The sequence below is a fragment of the Manacus candei genome, unplaced genomic scaffold (assembly GCF_025592945.1).
Source record: "Manacus candei isolate 608988 ecotype Guabito, Panama unplaced genomic scaffold, ASM2559294v1 h1tg000131l, whole genome shotgun sequence".
Classification (NCBI taxonomy): domain Eukaryota; kingdom Metazoa; phylum Chordata; class Aves; order Passeriformes; family Pipridae; genus Manacus; species Manacus candei.
The window spans coordinates 331,162-352,640 of record NW_026138179.1 but is presented as its reverse complement, the minus strand read 5'-3'; the positions used below and the strand labels follow the sequence as shown (position 1 = coordinate 352,640).

General features: G+C 50.1%; 1 protein-coding gene across 1 annotated transcript in view; it reads left to right on the top strand.

The window, feature by feature from the left end:
* Positions 1–21,263, top strand: part of CFDP1 (craniofacial development protein 1) — a 58,059-nt gene extending 36,796 nt beyond the window's left edge. Inside the window, exons 6-7 of the mRNA XM_051771248.1 lie at positions 15,412–15,570; positions 20,519–21,263. Coding sequence (XP_051627208.1) covers positions 15,412–15,570; positions 20,519–20,609 — 250 coding nt within the window. The 3' untranslated portion in view covers positions 20,610–21,263. The remainder of the gene's footprint in view (positions 1–15,411; positions 15,571–20,518) is intronic.
* Positions 21,264–21,479: the final 216 nt, after the last annotated feature.

The window sequence follows — 21,479 nt, the reverse complement described above, 5'->3', positions numbered from 1 at the left end:
GCAGTTGGTGTTTCATTGCTGATATTAAACCTGGATGTGGGAGAGAAGGGAGAATGCATCTTAACCAAACACCTGCCTCTGCCAAATAATCCACTGGAGACACCACAGTAATTTTGTAAATCACAAGCACATTTTCAGCCTTCCCAGAAATGTGCACTTCTAAATGCTAGCCATCAAGTAGCCTAAATTACTGATCCAGCAGATTAATCTATAAATTGAGGTAGGTTTAGAATAGCCATCAGAGAACAATATTTAGTTAATGGTATCTAGTTCAGTGCTCTCCATCTCTTGTTCTGACCTGACAAATAAAGCAACCTCTTGTTTGTGTTACACTAAAATATATTGCAGGAAGGCTGTTTGAACGGGGTCCTTCTGACCTGTCACACCCCATGGGTCTGTAGGAGGGAGGGCTTCTGCATGCAGCAGTGCTGCAAACAACGTGGTAGACTGTGAAATAAGTGGAGCCTCAAAATCCAGCCCGCCTGTCTTCCCTGCCTATCTCTTCCTTTCTTTCTCCAGACACTTGTAATCAGAGAATATTGCAGGTTTGTTGGGTTGCTCATAATAAAACCGCAAAGCAAGGCTCAGCCGTGGGAGCAGTGTATTTTTGTTGTAACCTGAAGGAAAGCTGCTCCCTGCATGTTCCAATGACATGAGTCAAGTTGCCACCTCTTTCTAAGGTGACATTACAGGATGTCTGTCTGCAGACTTTGGCCTTTTATTTGGGAGGGGAGAGGAGGGAGTCTGTTTCCTTTGCAGCAGCAAGGGCAAAATAGGCTTTTAATAAAGCTTAAATTCTGCAGCTGCTGGCTAAGTTAAAAAAAGAAGTGCTGGCACTCTGTCCTCCTGGAGATGAGCCTTTTCCAGCTCTCTGCCGTGACCCAGGGATGCGAGCCATCCCTTCTGGCCCTTTTTTCTTTTGTGCCACTTTCTTGGATGAGAATAATGGGAGAGTTTCTTCTCTTGGCAAGGCTTTACCTTGCTTGGACTTCTGGGCTCACAGAGATGGTTTAGGCTGGTGAATGGAAGGAAAAGAGTCTCAGAAGCAGAAGTGCTGTAGCATAGATACTGTGGAGAAGGCTGTGACTTTTTATTGGGTATGAATAAACTCCTCAAATCCCTGACTATAGATCCTGAAGAGAACTAGAAACTCAGAAGCCAAGAGATAAGGAGGAACTTTATATATGATACAATAATGCTTTCTGCCACGGTCCATGTGTGGATCAGCTGAGTGTTGCTGGAGACCTGAGAGCAGCCCTGCTGAAACACCAGATTACAGTCCAGATACGGGCAAGAACACTTTGTCCAAGTACTACTGTGATTGAGGCAGATAAGGGAATTTTTTTGTTCATGCAGAAAGTTTCCTGCTTTTGCTGGTCTCCTGGGACGTTCAGCATGATCTCCTCGTACCTGGCTATTTCCAGAGCCTGGTCCTGGTGCTGGAGAGCTCTGTAACATGGTTTGAAGTCAGGAGGGGGGGCAAAGCATCTGCCTCTCTCCTCCCTTCAAATGTATTTTTCCCCCCCTTTGCTTACAGTAGCCTCTGAAATGCATCAGAATTGTTCCCAAGCAGGTTCTCTACTGGAAACCACCAAATGTTTTGAGCAGTTTGAGGCATCAAGTTTGGCAGGAGAGGACTCAGAATACAGACATCAGTGGCTGTTTAGCATCAGTGAGCATGCTGCAGTACCTGTGTCAGGGTGTCCCATGGCAGCTCCTAGGCAGAATATGACAGCCTTGATGCAGTTGTCACAGATGAAGTTAAAGAAAATGAAGAATTATGCTGTGAGTGAGACCCAGTCTCATCTCTCTCTCACCGAGGAATGTTATCCAGAAACTGAGAGTAGACAGGATGGTGAAGGACCTGGCTCCAGCAGTGTGGGGCATTGGGTACTGCATGCTGTGAAGGCTTTCACTAGTCCTTCTCTGGGAGTCTTGCCAAGAAACTGGTGGTGGGGGAACAGAATCTCAAGCAGAGAGACAGAGAAACTTTCACTAGGGGATCTGATTTGTAATTAAAAAACAAGGAAACAAAACCAGCTAGAGGGGGTGACAAAGTTTAGAGGATTGCTCAGTGGGTTGGGTCAAAGGGAATTTAGCTGTCCTGGAGCAGATCACAGAAACAGCTGAAAATTGGGCTGGACAGAGACATGGAAAAGGAGCATAGCCAAGAAAAGTCATGAGTTGCCATGGCACAGTGCAAAGGGCAGGAATTTCCTAGGTTTGTTGCTTGAGGGTCCGAAGTGGCTGCTTGGGTACCCTGGTCGTGGTCTCTGGGGTCGTGGCATTTTCCTGAGAGCTCCCTGCGAGCATTTGTGGTTGAACTACAGCCTGCAGTTCTGGAAGAGCTCACAATGGAAAGACTTACAATTTGGGATCCACCACATCCTTTGGGAAGCTGTTCCCATGGTTAATGCGTTTACTGCGTAACTGTTCCAGTTCCCTGAAGGAGTTTGAATCCTCAGCTGGCAGCCTGCCTGCCCTGCTCAGTGCTGCTGCATAGCTCTCTGCCTCCTGAGACAAAAGTCTTGCTACAAGGGGACTGAATGGCCTTCCTGGGGTCATGCAGGCTGTCTAGGAGAGCCAGGGAGTTGAACCTGCTCCGTCCAACCACGAGTATGGAGTGAGTTTTGTGAGGCATTTGTCTGTTCATTCGGCAGCAGCCTGCTGATCCTCACCTCTCTGGGTGATGTGGCCTTGCTGTTTTGCCCTCAGCAGCTGGTAGGCCATGCAGGATTTGAGAAACAGCTCTGGCATTGTACCAAGCAGAGGCTGTGGGACACTCACCACAAATTCCAGAGACCATGTGTCATGAAACCCTGGCCTTGCCACCCCCTCTGAATGAGGCTGCTGGAGGTAGTGGGAGCCTTGATGGGCTGCAGTCCCCACGTTCAGTGAGAGCTTTGGCTTTCTGAGCAGATTTTGGGAGGTGGATGTTAGCTGCGAAATCTATTTGGGAGCCTCCCACTTTGTGTGGGTGGAAGGGAAGCCTTGGCTTATCCCTCTGCCTGCCTCCAGCTGGAAGGTGACAACTGAGCTTGTGGCTGGAAGAAGTCAGCTGTTTCCATTTTCTTCCTCTGGGGACTTGAAATCTATTTCCAGTGAGGTGGGTCCCTGGGAAGAGGAAGGGCAGCTCTTCTGAGTGACTGCTGCCAAAGCTGAAAGGCACTGGGAGGTGGCCTTGCCAACTTCAGGCATTTAAAACACTTCAGGCAAGCCCTGGAAAAAAAAAAAGCAGGATAATCTTAGTTTCTCCTCTTACATACATTTTGGGCTCTCTGCACTGTCCCCTGTTTTGTTACTGAGCTTTTTCTGCAGCCTTAGAAATTTGTTGTTTAGAAGAAAAGCATATCCTTTCATCGGTTGACTTTTTATTGCCTGTTTTCTTGTGAGTTGGACTTCATGTTTTATATGGGAAACATCTTTAAAGCTTTTAGGGTATTTCCCTCCTTTCCTTACCCCCAAAATACCCTCTTTGATCTGGATCATTGGGCCAGCTCTTCCTATGGGCTGGAACAGGGGATGATAATTGCGATGGATCCCCCAGTGATGTTAGGCTTCCCATAAGCAATTAAATGTGATCGAACCCTCATTTTTGTTTTATGACTGCTTGTACCAGAACCCAAATGTTTATTGTCCCCCATAGTCCCACGTGCTGCCAGGCCAGGCTTTCCACTGGAAGATAATATATTGTATTCATGCTATTGATTAACTTGCACAGCACTGCAAAGCAGCCACTCCACTGGGCTCTGGCTTGTTGCTTGTTGTAGTGATGCATTTGTACTACAGAGCCCTGACTCTCCTTCACCCTCACTTAATTTCCTGGGAACTTTCCCCTTTCCTAGGCTGCTGAGCTTTGTGAACATTTGCCGGTAGAAGGTGGTGTATTTGTTTTAATCAGACCTATTCTTAAAGCTGTCAGATTAGTTGCTGAGTGAGGAGGGGAGTCCCTGCCTACCTCTGTCCTGCCTTTCTCTCATTGTGATCAAAGCCTGGCATTGATCTGATACAGTGGGAAGCTAACCAGGGCTAAACACTAGGGCTGTCTGCGAGTCACAGGGACACAGCCAGGGCTCTGCACTGCTGGGGGCCACTGGGGGTTGTTTTGTCCAGGGTGGGGTGGTTGGGGTGTTAGATCCTCCCAGCATGGCACACTGCACTGCAAAGAGCAACCCGGGAGTTGGACCAGCTGCTCCGCCATCCGCACTCATTCACTTTGAAATCCCTTTAGCACTGGAACAATTCCATTAGCAGGACTTCTTAGGCCTGACTTGGAGCAGTTTCTCTGCCGGTTACAACCAAGTCCGCACACCAGTCTGTCATAACCAAGACATTCCCCTTGTACCTCAGGGCTGCTTGCAGCTGAAATCTTGAACAAAAGATCTGCTGTTAGACAAAGGGGGAAGGATTGAGACTCTGAAGAGAGGAAGAATTTCTCCTCTGTTTGCCAGCAATTTTTTTCTGACTATTCTTTTTTTAAAGATTGGTCACCAATTAATCCATGTCGTTTTGCAGACAAAGCCGCGAACGTTTTAAGGTTGCACGGGGAAATAACTTCAGTGCCGTTGGTTCTAGCAGCTCTGAATGTTCTCAAACAAATGCCTTTTAAGATAAAAATGGCCTGTGCTTGATCCCAGCCCAGAGTTGTGGCCGTTATTGTTTTATTTGAAACGTCTCAGCTGAACCCAGTGAAGTCAGTGAGAGCTGCAAAGTGTTTGCAAGTCAAGTCACACTTATTTCCATGGCTAAATATGGGCGTAATAGAGGGTGTTACTCTAAAATGCTCCAGTGTGTGACCCAAGTTGTAGCCCAGCAAATGTGCTGTATGCCAGACACTGGTCTGCAGTGGCTTCTGGCAGCTTTGAGGTCATCAACCTGTTGGACCTGGGCACCAAACGCATCGTGTTCTCTCACTTTTATTTTTTGCTCTTACCTGCTGTTGGGGTGTGAGATGCCTCACAGCCCTGTAGGGGTGTAAGCTCACTGGCAACTTGTGTACGTGTGTGTTTGTGCTGGTTTCTGTGCATTGGATCAGAAATGAGAATGGTAGAAGCAAGACATCTTCCCCCCCCACACACACACACAGAGTGTGGACAGTTAGAGCTTTACAAAGCATTTCTTGCCACTCTCAGTGGCAACAATAAGATACCAAATTAAATCTAGCCCACTACCTTGGAGTGAGGTAGGTACCCTGGTTCTGTGCTAGTGTAGCAAAATCCATCTGAAACTGGGACATTTGTTATCCCTAAACATTTGCTAAACTTAAGAACAAGGTAAAATATGTATGAAGAGCATGCATGATATTTTTTAATAACATTAATTAATGCAAGCAGTGCTTTGCAGATTCAAGCTAGTCCATGTGGGAACAGTTTGAGGAGTTCTGGTGCACGTATGCAGTCATTCAGTGGCAGGAGCAGGACTGGTTTGTGTTGCGTGGGTGCCCTGGGTGGAGGAGAGCTCACGTGAGGAGTGACTGCAGCTTCCAGCTGGGAAGGGGCAACACCATCAGCATTTGGCTGCAGCTGCAGTGCTGTGTGTGCTGACAGGGGTGTAGCTTTGGCTGTACACCAAGCCCTGAGTTACAGGTCCTTACCCGTCGGCCGAGCATCAGGCAGGGCTGGGCAGTGCTGGGCTGGAGTCGTTAAACGTCTTCATAGTATCAGAAGTCATTTGAATACTACAGCTCTTTCAATTAAGCTCCCGTTGAGCTCCATACACAGATATTGTAATGTAATTGGCTGGCCTGCTGCAAGTGCCTTAGGAGAGTCTGCTGCTGGAACAGCCTCCGTCTGTGCTCCGGGCTGGAGGGGAGCCAGAGCGAGCCCTGGGCTCCGCACAATGTCACACTGATTAGGAGGGTGCGAGATTTTATTTTTGCTAAAATAGTTCTGCCAGTACAGCCCAGAGGGCAGCTGCAGTTACACTGGTACAGAGGGGCCTTATGCTGCTCTGAATTGTCCCTGGCTCTGGGGGCGGGCAGTGATGCTGCTTGGGATACCTTTATCCTACAGTAACAGCCCGTGCATGGTGAGCACTGCCCAGCTCCACAAGTGCAACTTATTTTGTTGACATCCACCCCATAGCAACTCTGTCTCAGAGGCCCAAGGAAAATATTTTGCTTCCTCTGGCTCTTAGGAAGTGGGTTCTCCATGGCAGCAGTCCCTTCACAAAGGGTTCGGTCCTGAGCAGGAAACCCTGGTCCAATCCCTAATGAGCCCTTCCTGCTGATAAGGGAACCTGCAGGTCAGGGGCTCTGCCTGAGCCAACCAACTCCCTGAGCCAACCAGAACTATATGCTTTTTGATGAGCATGTCCTCCAGAGCCTGTAAAATGAGACTCCAGGCTCTCCAGAGAGGTGGAAGCAGACCTAGATGCCATGGAATGGGACCTGCCCGAGGAAAGGCCAGCTCTGGCAGAGCTGTGACCTGTGTTATTGCTGCTGCTCTCTGCCATTTGTGAGCTGAGCATCCCATCTCTCGCCTGCTCAGCAAGTTTGACCCAGCTTGGAGACCCAACACTGGTTTTGTTCCTGGAATAACTCTATTGCAGTGTTATGTGTATTTACACCTGGGTTGTCCCCCAATTTGGGAAGCAAACTGGCGAATAAGGTGTCCTGTTTTGGAGCAAGGCAGTGCTTAGGTCTCTTTTTCCAGCCCTGCACTTTGGAAAGGCCTATCCAGTACAATCCATGACATGGAGATGAGGATAAAATATTTCTGTATCTTGAAGAGTTCATCAGAAAAGAAGTCACTGACTGGGATCTCCGCTGGCAGCACGTGGTGTGATGCTCTGCAAGCCCCTTCACCAGCTGCCACGTTGGTTTTGCTGTTTGTAAGCCAGTTCCACAACGTTTATTTCCCTCCTGAAGGTGAGGTGCACTCTGCCAGAGCAGCATTGCACAACTTGTCAAGTCACACCGAAACTCACTGTGCTGGATTAATAACAAATCCAGCAATGAACCAGGAGCTGGGATACCAGAACACTGCCCTTTTGGGCTGTTGCTCATGGCCACTGGGAGGTGGGAGTGACGTGTTTTTTTCCCCTGTGACAAATCTCTGTTCCCCCACTGGCTATATTTAGAACAGATGCAGCCAGAATCAACTGTGCCTGTGGTAAGCTGTGCTACTGCCTGCAGCAGCCCTCACCAGGGCAGCATCACGTGAGCTTTTATTCTGTTGCATCTGCCCTTGAGTCTCTGTGCTGATGGAGACTCATCCTCTCAGCCAGGCCTCGATTGCTGGGCTGCCAGGGTGAAGTGGTCTGGCTGTCCATCTTGGACTCTTTTCCACATAGACCATGGCTGTGGGAAGGAGAGCTATCACTCTCTCTTCTGGAGAGGTTACACCTTCTTTTCTGTCTGTGTCTGACACGTTGCTTATTTGAACACGAGCATGCTTTAGCTGTGATCCTGGGTCACCTCCTCAGCTCAGCAGAGCCGGTGTCAAAGACTTCCTACAAGTGGAAGGAAGCTGTAAACATCGGTGTTCATGTAGGGGTCTCCACCATGAGGCTGTCTGAGGTCTCAGGGAGTATGGTGTGACATCAGAAACCAGAAAGGACCTGGGGCTTGGCTTAGCTCTTCAGATTGCAACAGCAGTGATGACAAAGCAATTTGGGTTAGCCTGGGTTGGCAAGCCCGAACAAGAGCCTGAGAAAAGTTGCTCACACTGTCGGCTTGAGTTAAACCCCATGTTTCCTTGTTCCTTGGAAGTACTTCAGGCTGGTCCTGCTGCAGTCAGACCACTCACCTTCTGGAGGGGCCACTGTACTCGGGGCATTTTCCCTGGGAGCTGACTCCTGTGGTCCAAGCCCTCTGTGCAGCAGAATTCAGCCTGCCCTGGCCTGCTGGCTGGATCACAGCTGAGGTAACTGCAGTTTTCCAGTGCACTTGCATCTCTTGCTGCCTTTGGACATAGCTGCCTGCTCTGCTGTGCCCTGTAGCACCACCAAATGGGTTTTGTCCCAGCCATGGCTGCTTTTCCACAGTGGTTTGTTGTATGTCACTCTTCAGAGTGCAGGAAGTTTTATAACCCTCACTACAAAGATACAGGTTTATATTTGGCTGAGTCAAAAATCACTGCTGCTCATAGAGCACTTTGGGCAGGTTCCTTGGCTCGATCTGTGTGTGCTCTAGGGTTTAAATGCTGTGTACCTGCTACCAGCTCAGCAAGCAGAGCATATGGACAGGCACCACTGAGTTGGCAGCGAGTTCCTCGGGCTGCACTGCCCTGGCCAGGCAGTGGGAATCCATCAGTCCTCTCCCTGCCAGCCTGCCCGAGGCACTGCCCTCCAGACAGCATCATCACCAACCCTCCAGCACCATCTTCATTTCCTCCTCACTTGTTTTTTTTTTCCACCTGGGATTTCAGTGTTTGTTTGTTTGGCGCTGGGGAGGGTTTATTGTTTGTTTTTTTAAAATACCTGTTGTGACAGGCAGTGCTGAGAACGAGACAGACTGCTCTCTGCATCCATCCAAAAGCCTCTTGGGGAAACAATGCCAAGTAGGGGAAAAAAAAGTAGAAATGCAGTCGGGTTTTGCCTGGGAAACTTTTCTGTCCTTGGCTAGTTAGGTGGAGTGAGGGATGAAAAGAACTGATTGGTTTTAGGATCCAAAGAAGAAGACCTGTTATATCATTCTGGGGAAAATTCCTGGCAACACCAGGCACTGTTGTTCTGCTGCTGTCTGCTCCATCCAGCCAGACCACAGTGACCTTAAGGAGAAGATGGCACTGCACTTCCCTTCTTGACACGTGCCCCTGTTCCTCCCTGACAGCATTTTCACTCCTCTGCCAAGGAAGATGGTCTGGAGAGGCTGGGACTGAACAGTAGAGCTGGCACAGGGGCCACCAGCCAGGTCTCTGCATACATCCTCCTCATGCAGGGTCTCTCACACACCCATGCATGTGATTTGAAGGGAAGACGGCAGGGAGGGTGATCCGTGGTGCCCTGGGCAGGAATCTTCCACTTTATTGAAATGAAAGTATTTACTGGCTGCATCAGTTGCCCAGCTGTGGTTAGTTTGTATGAAAACCATTTCCTGCCGTTAAGGAAACTATTCAGCTTTACAGCAGATCATGGCAGGAAGAGATATTACCATGTCCCAAACCTTGTGCTCCTCTCTTTGCTGAGCAACCAAGTTCCTCACCTGCATCCCTGCCGTTGAAGTGCTTGGATGACAGGAACAGAGCTGCTGTCGCTGTGCTGCAAGTAAATACTGCAGGCTCAAGGGAGGAGGGCAGGAGAGGGGCTGTGGGAGAGGCTGTCCTTTGAGGGCTGCGGGGCCTGAGGTGCCATCTTTCTACACTTGGTATATTTACTCACGGCATGCTGTCCTGGTGGTGGGATCTGATGTGCTGCTCAGCGCTGCAGGGAGCCAGCAGGGAAGCAGTTTGTGTTATAGCATGTGTTTGAGCTGCTTGAAGGTTTGCAAAGCCGTTCAGCCATGCTGGAGATCTGGGAATGGATGCCTCCTGCATGTCCTTTTCTGTTAGAGACCATAAGTGCACTTGCCCTTGCAGTGGTCCATCATCTAACACACAACAGGAACTATCCATCCAAGTTCTGAACCTTCCTTGACAGTGGATTTTTTTTAGGTTGTAGGTATAACCTGCCTTTTTAAATAGTAAGTGGTAAAAATGATTTCTTTGAAAATCTGCTTGCAAAGGCTAGGGCAGGAGTTACAGGGGGCTTTCCTGGTTTTGCAAGATTTCCTACTGATGAAATCGTGTCACCTCTGTGAGTCCATGTTTATTTCTGCAAAAGGAAAGATTGCTCTGCAATGCCTCATGGAGAGTCACCAGATATTTTATCACAGAATTACAGAATATTCTGAGTTGGCAGGGACCCACAAGGATCACCCAATCCATCTCTTAAGTGAATGGCCTGTACAGCAATGGAACCTTGGCATAGTTAGCACCATGCTCTGACCAACTGAGCTAATGGCAGGGTCATGCTGGAAGGTGATGGAGCGCCCAGCATCAAATTGTCTCTGCTTTGAGGGGTGCAAAAGACTGTCATGAGGCCAGAGAAGTTGCCCCACTCTGTTGTCTTGTCAGAATTGGCATAATCTAAAAAAATGTGCTTCTTGGTCAAAGTCTTGCAGCAGCCACTTTGTCACAAGATCCTCACTGGCAGAACAGATTATCAGCCAGTGTTTAACAGGGGCTCAGGGAGGTGGGCTTCACTGGTGGGGGGAAAAGTGAGCATCTCATTTGTGGTTTGTGTACGTCAGTGACTGTCCACTTCAGTGTATTTGCTCACATTATTTCACCAAAACATGGCATAATGAGAAGAGGGGTGGGGGAGCGTTGGGTTGTTAGCTAAGATCAGTAACATCCAGTTTTATGTTAAGCATTTTCTTCTTACAAACTGGCTGTTCTTAAAAGTATTGATAGACAGATGACAGACGTTCCTGCTGCAGAAGTTGTTACCCACAACAACGAGGATGCTACAAGGCAGATGGGGAAGCTGCGCAGGGTCTGTGGTCTGCACGCTTCCGTGGAGCCAACAGAAACAGAGCAGCAGAGAGCTTGTGATCCCCAAGGATGGAGGTCAGGCTGAAGCTGGGGACACTGCTGGCTCCTTGGTCAACATGGGATTAGGTGTCCTTTGGGCTCACTTCATTTACTGAAGTTGGACAACATGAGCTGTCACAGCTCCTGCAGTCTGACCCTGCTGGTCCCTGCCTGCTTCTGGCCATCAGCTTGATCTTCTTTGGCCAGCTGGTGCTGGTTCAGCTGCTGAATAGTCTCCATAGGTATTTTACAAAATGAAGTACTTACCCCAGTGTTTCTCTCCAACAGCTGCAGCATGGCTAGTGTGGATAGGAGAGGCTGATTTGCAAAGGCACCCGAGATCTGCTGGGTTGGGGGAAACGTGAGGGCAAACATGAGGGGCAGCACAGTGCAAAGAGTAGCCTTTGGGTAGCAGGAATGTTCTGCATGGATAGAGGAAGGCAATGGCTTGGCAGCAGCAGAGCAGACAGATCTCTGGGTGAATCACAGGTTTGACATGAGTCAATGCTGTCACAGGGTTGTGAAGAAGACGAACGTCACGGGGCTGTGTGAGGAGTTGCGTGCGTCGCAAGGCATCCGAAGCATTCCTCCTGCTCCCGGTGCTGGGAAACCCGGCACTGCAGCTATGCCCCTTTTGGATGCTGCGCCTCGAGGAAGATATGGGCCAATAGCAGAGAGTCCAGGGAGAGCAGTGAGAGTGGTCAGAGGGCTGGAAACCATGAGGAATGAGAAAAGCTTGAACGGACCTGGGATTGTTTAGTCTAGGAAAGAACAAGCTGAGTGGGGAGGCGATACCAAAAGCTTTAAGGACATAAAAGGCTGCTGCAAAAAGTGAGGGAATGATCTGTTCTTAGTAGCTATGAGGAAGAATATACCAAGTCATAGGCTGAGCAAGAAATTTAATCACTAGGGAAGACTTACATAAGTGAAAGGCTGATGAAGTACTGAAACCTCTGGTGCGTGTGGGGTTGGTGACAGGAGGCCTTCAGAGCACCCATCTCTGGATGGGTACGAGAGGAACTCATCTTGCTTTGTCTGGTGGGATGCACTGTGAGACCTTTGTAGTTCCTAATTGACTGGATTATTTTCTAAGGCTTGTGATGAAGTCTGCCTCTTCGGAGCAGGCATTCGTTTCCCAGATGCTGCCGACCTTCATGTCGTAAGACATCAGGGATTACATGCGGCAGTGACACTTTGTCACTGCTATAGCAGCAATTCTCCAGGGTCCTGGTCAGGCTGAAGGCTCACACTGAGGTGGGAGGAAGCCTCACTGTTAAGGACAGTGATGCAGAGCGTGTTCACCTATGGTGGGACGGCAAGGGAGCCCGTGGCTTGCTGCTTGAATCTGTGTACAACCATAACAGATAATGCACAGGCACAGTCTTTGTCCTGATGACATTAGATGGTGCAGAGGAATCCCCCCCAACCAAGGCAGAGCTCCCCAGCACTTTATTTTTGCTGGTTCAGGGGCTGACTTTGGCCATGCTTTTCTAATTGTGAAAATTCAGAGCATGTCTTTGTGTCCTAAATAGACGATTGTCCTGATCCTCATCCCTGGGATCCATTATGTCTTAGCAAATTACTTTCTCTCTTTTAAATGCCTTAGTGATTAAAGATGCCACAGCAGATACCCTTAATGAGTACAAAAAGGGTAATAATTCCTCTTGTTGGCACTGAATGCAATTAATCAGGCCCCTTTACTTGCTTTTTAAACAGATGAGGCATTTAAGGCCAAGCAAGTTTTTAATTGGACTTTAATGTCTCTCATTTACTTCATTTTGGCACAAGCGTAGGAATTCCCACCCCCAGGTTTGCTGTTGGATTTATTCAGGCTCAGCATGGAGTGAAGACTCAGCAGCAGACTTGAACATGTCCTTCAGCCTGTGCTGGCCCTGTCTCATTGCTTGGTCCTGCTTGGTCCTGCTACAGCAGCACAGAATTGTCCAGGCAGGAGCAGAGCCAGGTCATCCAGCCCAGAGCCCACTTCCAGCATGGGACTGACATTGGATATTAATAATGTTTTTTGAGTAGTCATTGACACAAGGGTGCAAAATAGCCTGTCCTTTTTCATCAGGTTTCCTTGCCTTGAAGGAACTGTTGACTTGTGAGTATTCTTGTGGTTATCTGAACGCCCCTGATGGATGTCCATGTCCTAGCCTAGACTCTGTAACTTCAAACATGGGGTGAACTATATCTCCTAAGAGATATTCCTGAGATCCATGGCCAAGAGGAGATAGAGAGGCCTTGAGCACCATTGCAGATGGATGTGTGCATGTAGATGTTGTTAATTTATGCCTGGAATTGCCATAGGAGAAAAGATGATGACAGGCAACCCTCACCTAGCTTTCAGCCCCTACTCCCTGCTGTGAAGCCAGAACCACCTCTTCTTCCACCTCTGGCCATGAACCATCTTGCCTTTGGTTCCCTTCCCTTCTGTATATCCTCCACTGCAGTTTGGGGACAACAGTGGCCTGTCACCACGTCCCAGTCTGTGTTTCATGCAGGGGTGTGTTCAGCAGCCCAGCTTGGCCGATTGGCCCCTGTCCCAGCTCAGCTCTTCCCCCTCAGGGGGAAAAGGCATCAGTCTCAGCATGTGTGAGGCTGCCTCTGAGCCTGCCTGTCACTCTGCAGGGCAGGTATTCCTCTGACACACAGGAGAGATCCTGAAACTGCCTCCAGTGGGTTTTTCCAGGGGCGTGCTGTGCCCTGTGCAGAGTCAGACCTGTCTGTAGTTCAGTGGACGGTGTCTGTGGACTCCCACCCACAGGAGGGTCAGTGGATGCCCATGAGCTGTGGGTGCCCTTGGACAGGTTAGATGGCTCTTAATGCCACTGGTGTTTTTTGCCCAAAAAACATTTAGGAGAAATCTAGAGACAAGGGACAACAACTTTGATTTCTGCATCTCTGATGCTGTGTTTGGTGGTTGTGCAAGGCTTGTGTGTAGTCCTGATGTGGGAACCAAATCTCCCCAATTTTATCTTGTGCTGAGAATATCTTTGCCCATTTTATCCCTTAACACCACTTTCCTGCTACCTGCAGATAAGGATGCCCAGAGCCATCAAGTCTTGAAAAGTAAAGGGGAATTGGAGGCTGAGCAAGGGTCAAGGTTTTATTGTGTGATCATGATGTGAAGGGCTGTAGATATCTTGATGAGATGTTCAGGGATAAAGGCAAATTAAAGAGCATCCAGCATGTTCTGTATCCCTGCAGAATGAAAAGGGCTGGCTGCTGGTCTGTGCTCCAGCCGTGAGCAGGGAATGAAGGAAATAAGAGGCCAGGTCCTAGGCCATTTCTGCTCCTCTGGCTGGACAGTATAAGGAGGGGCACACAGCTTTGTCCAGTGGCTATGAGACCTGCCAATATGCCCTTAATCCAGAGTTTGTAGCCCAAATATATCTATGTCAGGAAGCTGCTACCCCAGGTGACTCTGGCCAACCATTCTTGCATTGAGAGTCTTCTGTCTGGGGCTTACAGAGTTGTCATTTTCTTTGATTTAATTCCATATAAACTGCAGAATTATCTTCCTTTAGAGGCTTGCAAATTACGGAAGCATAAACCACGCTAATGATCTGATAAGGACAACTTTGGATACGTTCCCAAGAATGGCTACCCCTGGGCAGGACTGTGCTCGGAAAGCACCGATGGAGAGCAATTTGCCATGCTCACCTGGCTGCCTTCCTTGGGCCCCCCTCCCCAGATTCCTCCATCTCTCAGGAACGAGAATCATTTCCTCTCTGGCTTCTTGCAGAGGCAAAGGCCCTGCAGACCTGAAGTTATCTCTGGAATGTGTGTAAACACCGAGTTCAATGGGACACTGTTTGCCCCCCTCTCCTGGGGGGGTTTAAGAAGGGTTAAAATGAGTTTGTTTTATGGGTTCCTATCCCTGAGAATTGTCTTCCTCAGAGGGCAGCCCAGCTGACCCCAGTCCCTGTGTGTGCATTTCTCAGCATAAAGGGGAGATTCGGGGGGGCCCACCATGCGGGTGGGATTTCGCTCCTCCAAGAACAAGGTAATGAAAGACCAAAGTGGTCTTCCTGCCAAACAGGGAGCTGGGAGGTGGTGTGGGATCGCAGTGCATGTGCAGTGGGACTCAGTGTGTCAAACAGGGTTTAGGCAATCCTTGGACACAAACAGATCAGGAGAAGGATGGGGCAGTTCTGGTGCCCCCATCTTCAAAGAGTGTTGAAGAGTAAGCAGGGGGACAAAACCTTGGGAGTGACATGCAGGCTGGGACAAAATGCGTTTCAATGAGAGGCAGAAGAGCTCTATCTGTTTGCACAAAACCGAATTCAGATGTAAGTTCATTATGGTCTACGAGTACGTCACTACTGAGACTCGCCTAGAGACCAGAGTGCTCTTGGATTTAGAATAAGCAGCAGCAACCAGAAGCTAAAGCTAGAGAAAAATCAAGCGTTAATACCAATGAAATGGTTAATTCCTAGTTGTGTTGTCAGTGCTGGTGACGCACTGAGGCTGGATCCCTTCCAGAAAACAACACTTTAACTGAAGACAAAGAACCAGGCTTAGCACAGAGGTGATCAGTGGAATGGCTTGGCCTGGTATATACAAGGGGTCAAACTAGATGATTTAATGATCTCTTTTGGCCTGAAAGCTCTCTGTTCTCTTAAGAAGATAAATGAAAAAGCCCTTTCACAAAAAGCAAGCACTTGAGATATGTGTGTAATGAACTCTGCTGCTTCCAGGGGAACGGTGGAGCAGGATCTGCAGGAAGCGTGACCTTGCCGCCTGCAGGCTGCCCGGAGTTGGTGGCCATCTGTTTCGTGGCAGTGGCTCACCACCATCAAGGCCACCACTCTCCCATGTGACGTTTCTCAGCTCTGTTTTTAATTGCTGTCTCCCTGCATTTAAGTGACATTTGCTCCCTAATCTCCGACAGGGTGAAGAGGCCAAGCGGGATGAGCAGCCTCCTGGGGAAGATTGGCGCCAAAAAGCAGAAGATGAGCACACTGGAGAAATCTAAACTGGACTGGGAGAACTTCAAGGAGGAGGAGGGGATTGTGGAGGAGCTGGCAATCCACAATCGAGGGAAAGATGGGTAAGAGGGACTTTACCTAATGGTAGTCCAGCATTTCCCACCACTTCCTATGCATGTGGTAAGTCTGTTGCTTCCTGCAGAGTTCAGAAAACCTATGGGATTCCTTAAGGATTTATTCTAGGGATACATAAAATCAGTAGCTCCTGTAGCCATCACAGGAAGATAGGTAAGTCTGCAAACATCTGTCACTCTCTGCTAACAACCTTGTGAGGTCTCCAAGTCCAGCCAAAGTCTGGCTTTATCAGCTCTCCTACTCGTGGTACAGATGCAGCGTGAACCAGTCTAATCCAGCACTCCCACGAGGAAACAGTTGCCTTTGCACCATTTTCTTGTTTCAAACTGGGAGGTATGGTTTGTTCTGTTCTTCACATGACTGTTCCAGCTGCATCTGTCCTCCCTCCCCCTGCATAAAGATGTTGCAAACCCAGAACAGCTGGCAAGGTGCATTAAGGATTATGGCAGTGCTGGGCGTTGGTTGTGTGCATCAAGTAATGTTCACTCCAATGAAGTTAATGGAAGCATCATAAAAGTAAATGGCAATGCTGTAAATAAAACAGAAAGTTAATAACATGCACTGCAGGGAGTGATAATGAGATCAGAAGCAGCATTTCCACTACAAGTGCTTTGCTAAGCTCTGGGAAAATGTAACCAGCTTAGTGGACAGATCGTAAAATGTATATTTTATTATAAGCTGTTCTTTTACTCAGCAGGAAAAACTCAGCTTCTGCATTCCAACAGACTGGATTTTGTATTTCAATATATATATATATATATGTATAACTGTCAAACTATCAAGTAGATATTTCGGTTTGGTCTTGCACCCTTCCACAACACCCATTCCCCATCAGATCTCCCCTGCTCTGTTTCTGGCCACACGCCCTTGAACACGTAGGAGTGCTGGAGAGGGGCAGGTGTTCCTCCGAGATCCCTGAAATCCAAGGGGTTGAGTGATTTCCACCACATCCAGGTGTGGCAGAGCAGTGTTTTGTGCCATCTCTCGTGTTCCCCAACTTAGTATGTCAGCCTTTCTTGGCCAGTGCTGTTTCCTTTCCCACCACATCCAAGCAGGACAGCTCGCTCTTCACACCTGGCAAACCTTTCCAAAGGTGCTCACATAATGGTCCTTGAAGGCCAAAGGAGGCATCAGCACATTGAAAAGATGAGCAAAGCAGAGCAGCAATTTTAAGAGCATCTTTAATTCTTTAAACAGTTTTGTGTTTTGCTGCCTGTCACATCCCAGGGTAGAAAACTGCTGAGCCCTTGGCAAGGGTTTTTTGTCATTAAACAAATAAGGAACGTAATGCTGTGATAACTTTAGACACTCCTTACAAATATGTTTGTGCTAGCCAGGCATGTAGTGTGAGGGGATCAGCCGAGTATCTGCTCACTGGGAATTACTTCCACTTCAAGGTGAAGGAAGGGAGAAGGGAGGAGCACTGATGGAGGTGCAGGCCAGTGCATTTCTTCTTACAGGCCACCTCTAAACGCCCGTAGTGTTTAGGGTGCTGCACCCCTACAGAGCTGCCAGCCTGCCTGGGGGGCAGGTCACAGGCACGGCTGCTGCCAGCCTCAGGTCATTTCACAGGAGCCTGTTGTCCCTTCTGCAGCCGCCTCTTCTCCTTTAATGATGTCAGCTGTGCTCACCCTTCAGTGAGCAATCATTTACACATCTCTATAAAAATTGTAATGAGCCGTTGTTAACCCTTCAACCCAGGCAGGAGGGAGCGGGGCACTGCCTTTAATCCCTGATGCTGTTAGAAACCTCTGCTCACCACGTGTCCTGCTGTGTGATTGTAAATGTCTGCCTGATGAGGAAAGCCACAGCCCACTCCTGGAGATGTTTGTTCGATGCTGCACAAGCCTGTGCGTTTACAGAGATGGTCCATGCGTGTCTCAAGGAAGGCAGGAGGCATTACTTTTTGCTCAGGAGGGAAGGCAGGCTGAATTTTTTTTTTGTGGTAGCCTTGTAGAAGTTGCTGTTCACAGCCCCGAGCTCCCTGTGCCTTGGACCTCCCTTGTCCTTTCTCCAGCAGCGACACATGCTGGGCCAGAACACCAGCAGCCAGTGGAGCAGTGGGGCTGTGGCATCTGTCTGCTGCCAATGCAGTTATCAGCCAGCCACAACCTGAGCCCAGGATTCCCAAGGCAGAGGGGACATGTGCTGCTGCCCCTTAGTTCTGTCCCCCCTTGCCTCTGATTTTCTACCCCTTGTATCACCAGCCTCAGCCGGTGATTTGCCTTTCCTTGGGAGCAGGATCTGAGCTTGTGCAACCTGTCTGTATTGGGTCCTGAGGGCCTGTCCTGGATTTGAGAGGAGGGGCTGGACTGAGGAGGGGAGGCAGCTATGCCCTTTGCTGTTGATCTCTCTGATGTGCTTTATAAATGGAAATGTGTTAGTGGCCTCTTAATTGGGCCACCTTTGTAGGGCAGCCCCGTGGGGGAGCAGCCAGCCCATGCACTCCTGCACCAATGACTGATGGCAACTGGCAGGGGACAGGCAGCACCACCGAGACCCTCCCCAGAGCAGCTTGCAGCTGCCCTTGTTAGCAGAGACAGCCTCGCTCCCAGTGGATTTTCCTTCCTCTGCTGTGGATCACAGCTGCCCTGTTTCCAGGCAGGTTGATAATTTACAGGAGGGTATTGATTCAGGTAGCAAAGGTTGTTTAGACAAGCGCAAGACGGGTGTTTGTGCCTCACTCGTGCACTTTGGACCGTGTTTGGCGGCGCCTTGGTGTCGGCTGTGTGGAGCTGGCTGAGAACAGAGGCAGAGCTGCAGCTCCAGCAGGGCCTTCAGGGCAAGAGGGGCTTGCACCGACCCTGCAACAGCCCTGCTCGTGTCTGTCAGCACCTCCAGCCTGTGTGCGTGCAGCACAACCCAGCCAGGCCCCGTGTATGCCCAGGCAGTGCCTGTAAGGTCTGCTCTGGCCCCTACAGCACTTTGCTGTGGCCAGCCAAGGACAAAGCTGTGGGGTGACGTCGCAATTCCTCCTCCATGCAGCACTGCTGGCTGCGGCTGTGAGACCACATTCCTGGTTCATGATCCATATCGATCCCCCCGGGAGCCAGGCCCTGCCCACTGGAGAGGCACAGCAGTCATGGAGGAGGAGGAAAGGGCTGACCCCTTGATTTCCCGTTTGCTGACCCACTGGGAGACGGGTATCGCAGAGGGGCCAAAGGAGCTTCAGGCTCAGTAGCTCGGGCTGTTGCTGCCCAGGCAGTCAGGGTGTTCCCAGATAACAGCAGTGACTCCTGTCCTTGCCTTCCTGGCTGTGGTTGTGGTCGATGTTTAGCAGTGGAGGGGGAGGAAAACCACACGCCCAGCAATATGACACACTAATATACAGCGTGACCCCCCAACTTCCTTCCCGTGGCCTCTCCGAGCCCGGCCCCCGGAGCAGGTCACCTCCCTGCTTGCAGGGATGAAGGAAAGCGACACTCCCCTGCCACCTTTCCTGAACCGGTGTGGGGAGGGGGCCTTGGCTCTGATGGCAGGGGGAAAGGGGCCAGAGAAATAGCTCCTCACAGCCTGCATTAGCCGTGCTGATCCCTATCCTCGCAGCCGGCGGAGACGAGCTGACCCAGTTGTGTCAGCACGAGACAGGCTGGAGCTGCGATGGGGCTGGGGTGGCAGTGGGGACACGTGGGGCTGTTCATCCGCTTGGGGGGATCACTCGATGAAATTAATCTGGATTAATTAATTTCCAATGATGACTGGGTGGGCAGGAGTGTCAGGGCCATCCCTTGCAGCAAGGGCAAAGGCACCCTGGTGCTGGGAGGACATTCAGCACCAGTTCCATAGCTGTAGCATAAAGAATCACAGAATCATGGAATCCAGCCTCCAGCAGTGAGCAGGGATATCTTCAGCTAGATCAGATTGCTTAGAGCCCCATCCAGCCTGACCTTGCAGAGACCTCATCATCAAAGGTCCCTCTGTCCAAGAGGAACCACTGCTGGTGGCAAGAGAGGGCTTCAGCCTTCCCATGCAGCTGGGTCTTGGGCACCTTTGTGCACACTGCCAGCCACCCAGCAGCCTGGAAAACCCACAGAGCCTGTCATGCTCATCTTTCCTTGGCCTTCAGTCTTGCTTGGTGAGCAGGCACCAGCTGCCATGCAGGAAAAGCAGTGACCAACAGAGAAGCTGAATGCAGTGGCTCCCTGTGCATCTCACACAAGGGTAATGACCTTGTCATGACAGTCCAGTGTTTGCCACCCTGGAACAAATGCAAAACAATTGTGATGATTCAATTACAGCTCCTGTTTTGAATTGCAATTTCGCTCCCTCTGTAGGTTAATTAGTAGCACAGCCCCGGGCTGTCTGTGGCAAGGGTTTGCAGCAAAGTACATTAAAATTCAGCTACATGCCATTAATGAGTGGCAAGGTGCTTTTCCAGGCACAGGCCTGCCTTCTTCCTCACAGCACTCAGGGTGCCACGCTGAGGGGCAACAGTAAATACTCAGCAGTGGTTAAAAGCTGGTCTGTGGCTGGGAAGCCCCTGGCTTGCATCCCTGAGCTGCTGCAGGTTTGCTGGGTGATGCTCCTTGCATCCCTGATGCTCCCTGTGCCTGTTACTGGCTTGTATCGTGGGTTGTGCTGCTGCGGATGGGTTTGAGATGCTCTGCTGGGTGGTGCAAGGGCCTGTTCTGATCCCCTGCAAGGTGTCTGTGAAGGACATTTCTCAGCTGTAGGAGAAGAACTGGAACCTGAAGCAGCGAGTTCAGATTTCCAACCTATGGGGACCCCTCACCTCAGACCTCTGCGAGTCCCGCAGGGGACAGCCAACAGGCCACAGAGCAGTTTTGGTGTCCATAGGAGATGTTCAGTGCAGCGATCAGCTCGTGGAGAGAGAGGGAGAGAGGTGGATGGTGCCTTCCCTCCCTGCTCATCCCTTTGGGTGGGCTTTGGCACTGGCTGCTCCGGGCACTGCTTACAGCCTCTGCCTCCCTGCAGGTACATCGAGAGGAAAGCGTTCCTGGAGCGCGTGGATCACAGGCAGTTTGAAATCGAGCGTGACATCAGACTGAGCAGGATGAAGCCCTGATGTGCCAGGGGTGGCCGTGGTGGATCCTGCTCCCTTCTGTGCCCGAGGGCTGTCTGGGGGCTGCCGGCCACCGCTGGACCACCCAGCACGGAAACCGTTCTCTACCCAAGACTCAGCCTGTACAGCTCAACGTACAGGTTTTTCCTTTTACTGTAATATTTTGGGGAGGGTATTTGTCAGTGGGCAGGGGGCACTTTGAGGGTTAAATGGCCCAGCAGGTGACAGAAGATACGGGTCTGATTCTGGCAGCAGCTTTCCAAGGAGAAGAGGAGGTGGCACCAATCTTTTGCCAACCCCAGGTGCTTCTGGCTGCAAGGGAAGCTGCCAAGGCTGGAGGGTGCTGGCATATTTGGTGGTGAGAGTGGAGCTGCGGGAAGGTTCTGTGGCTGCTCTGTGTGTGCAAACTGTGGGCTGGAGCCCTTCTCCCTGCTCTGCCAGCCCCGCAGCACTCCCTGCCCCTCCGCCCTCTGCTCCTGTCCAGACAAAGCCAAACTGTCTGTACTTGTTTGTGGGGTCTGATGATGCTGGGGGGGGTGTTAAGCAAGCTGATGAAGAAATCTTCCTTGTTCACACTGTCAAGAAGATGGGAGCAGCTGCAACAGGCAGGGAGGGCCAGGATCTGAGTGTTCACATGAATAAAGTATTCCATCCCAAAATTCTTGCATGCTGGCAGCTTGGTTTTCGCGGGAAGCAGAGGACGAAGAAATTAAGGGTCACATGCAGTAAGGAGTGTCTGACTGTGGTCACTAAAACCTGTGCTCAGATGTGCCTGGTGTCTGCCCTGATAGCAGCCCGGGGGTCTGAGCAAGTGCTTGGATCACTTTCCCGCTGCAGCACTGGGCCTGATGGTGGGATTAAATCCAGAATTGG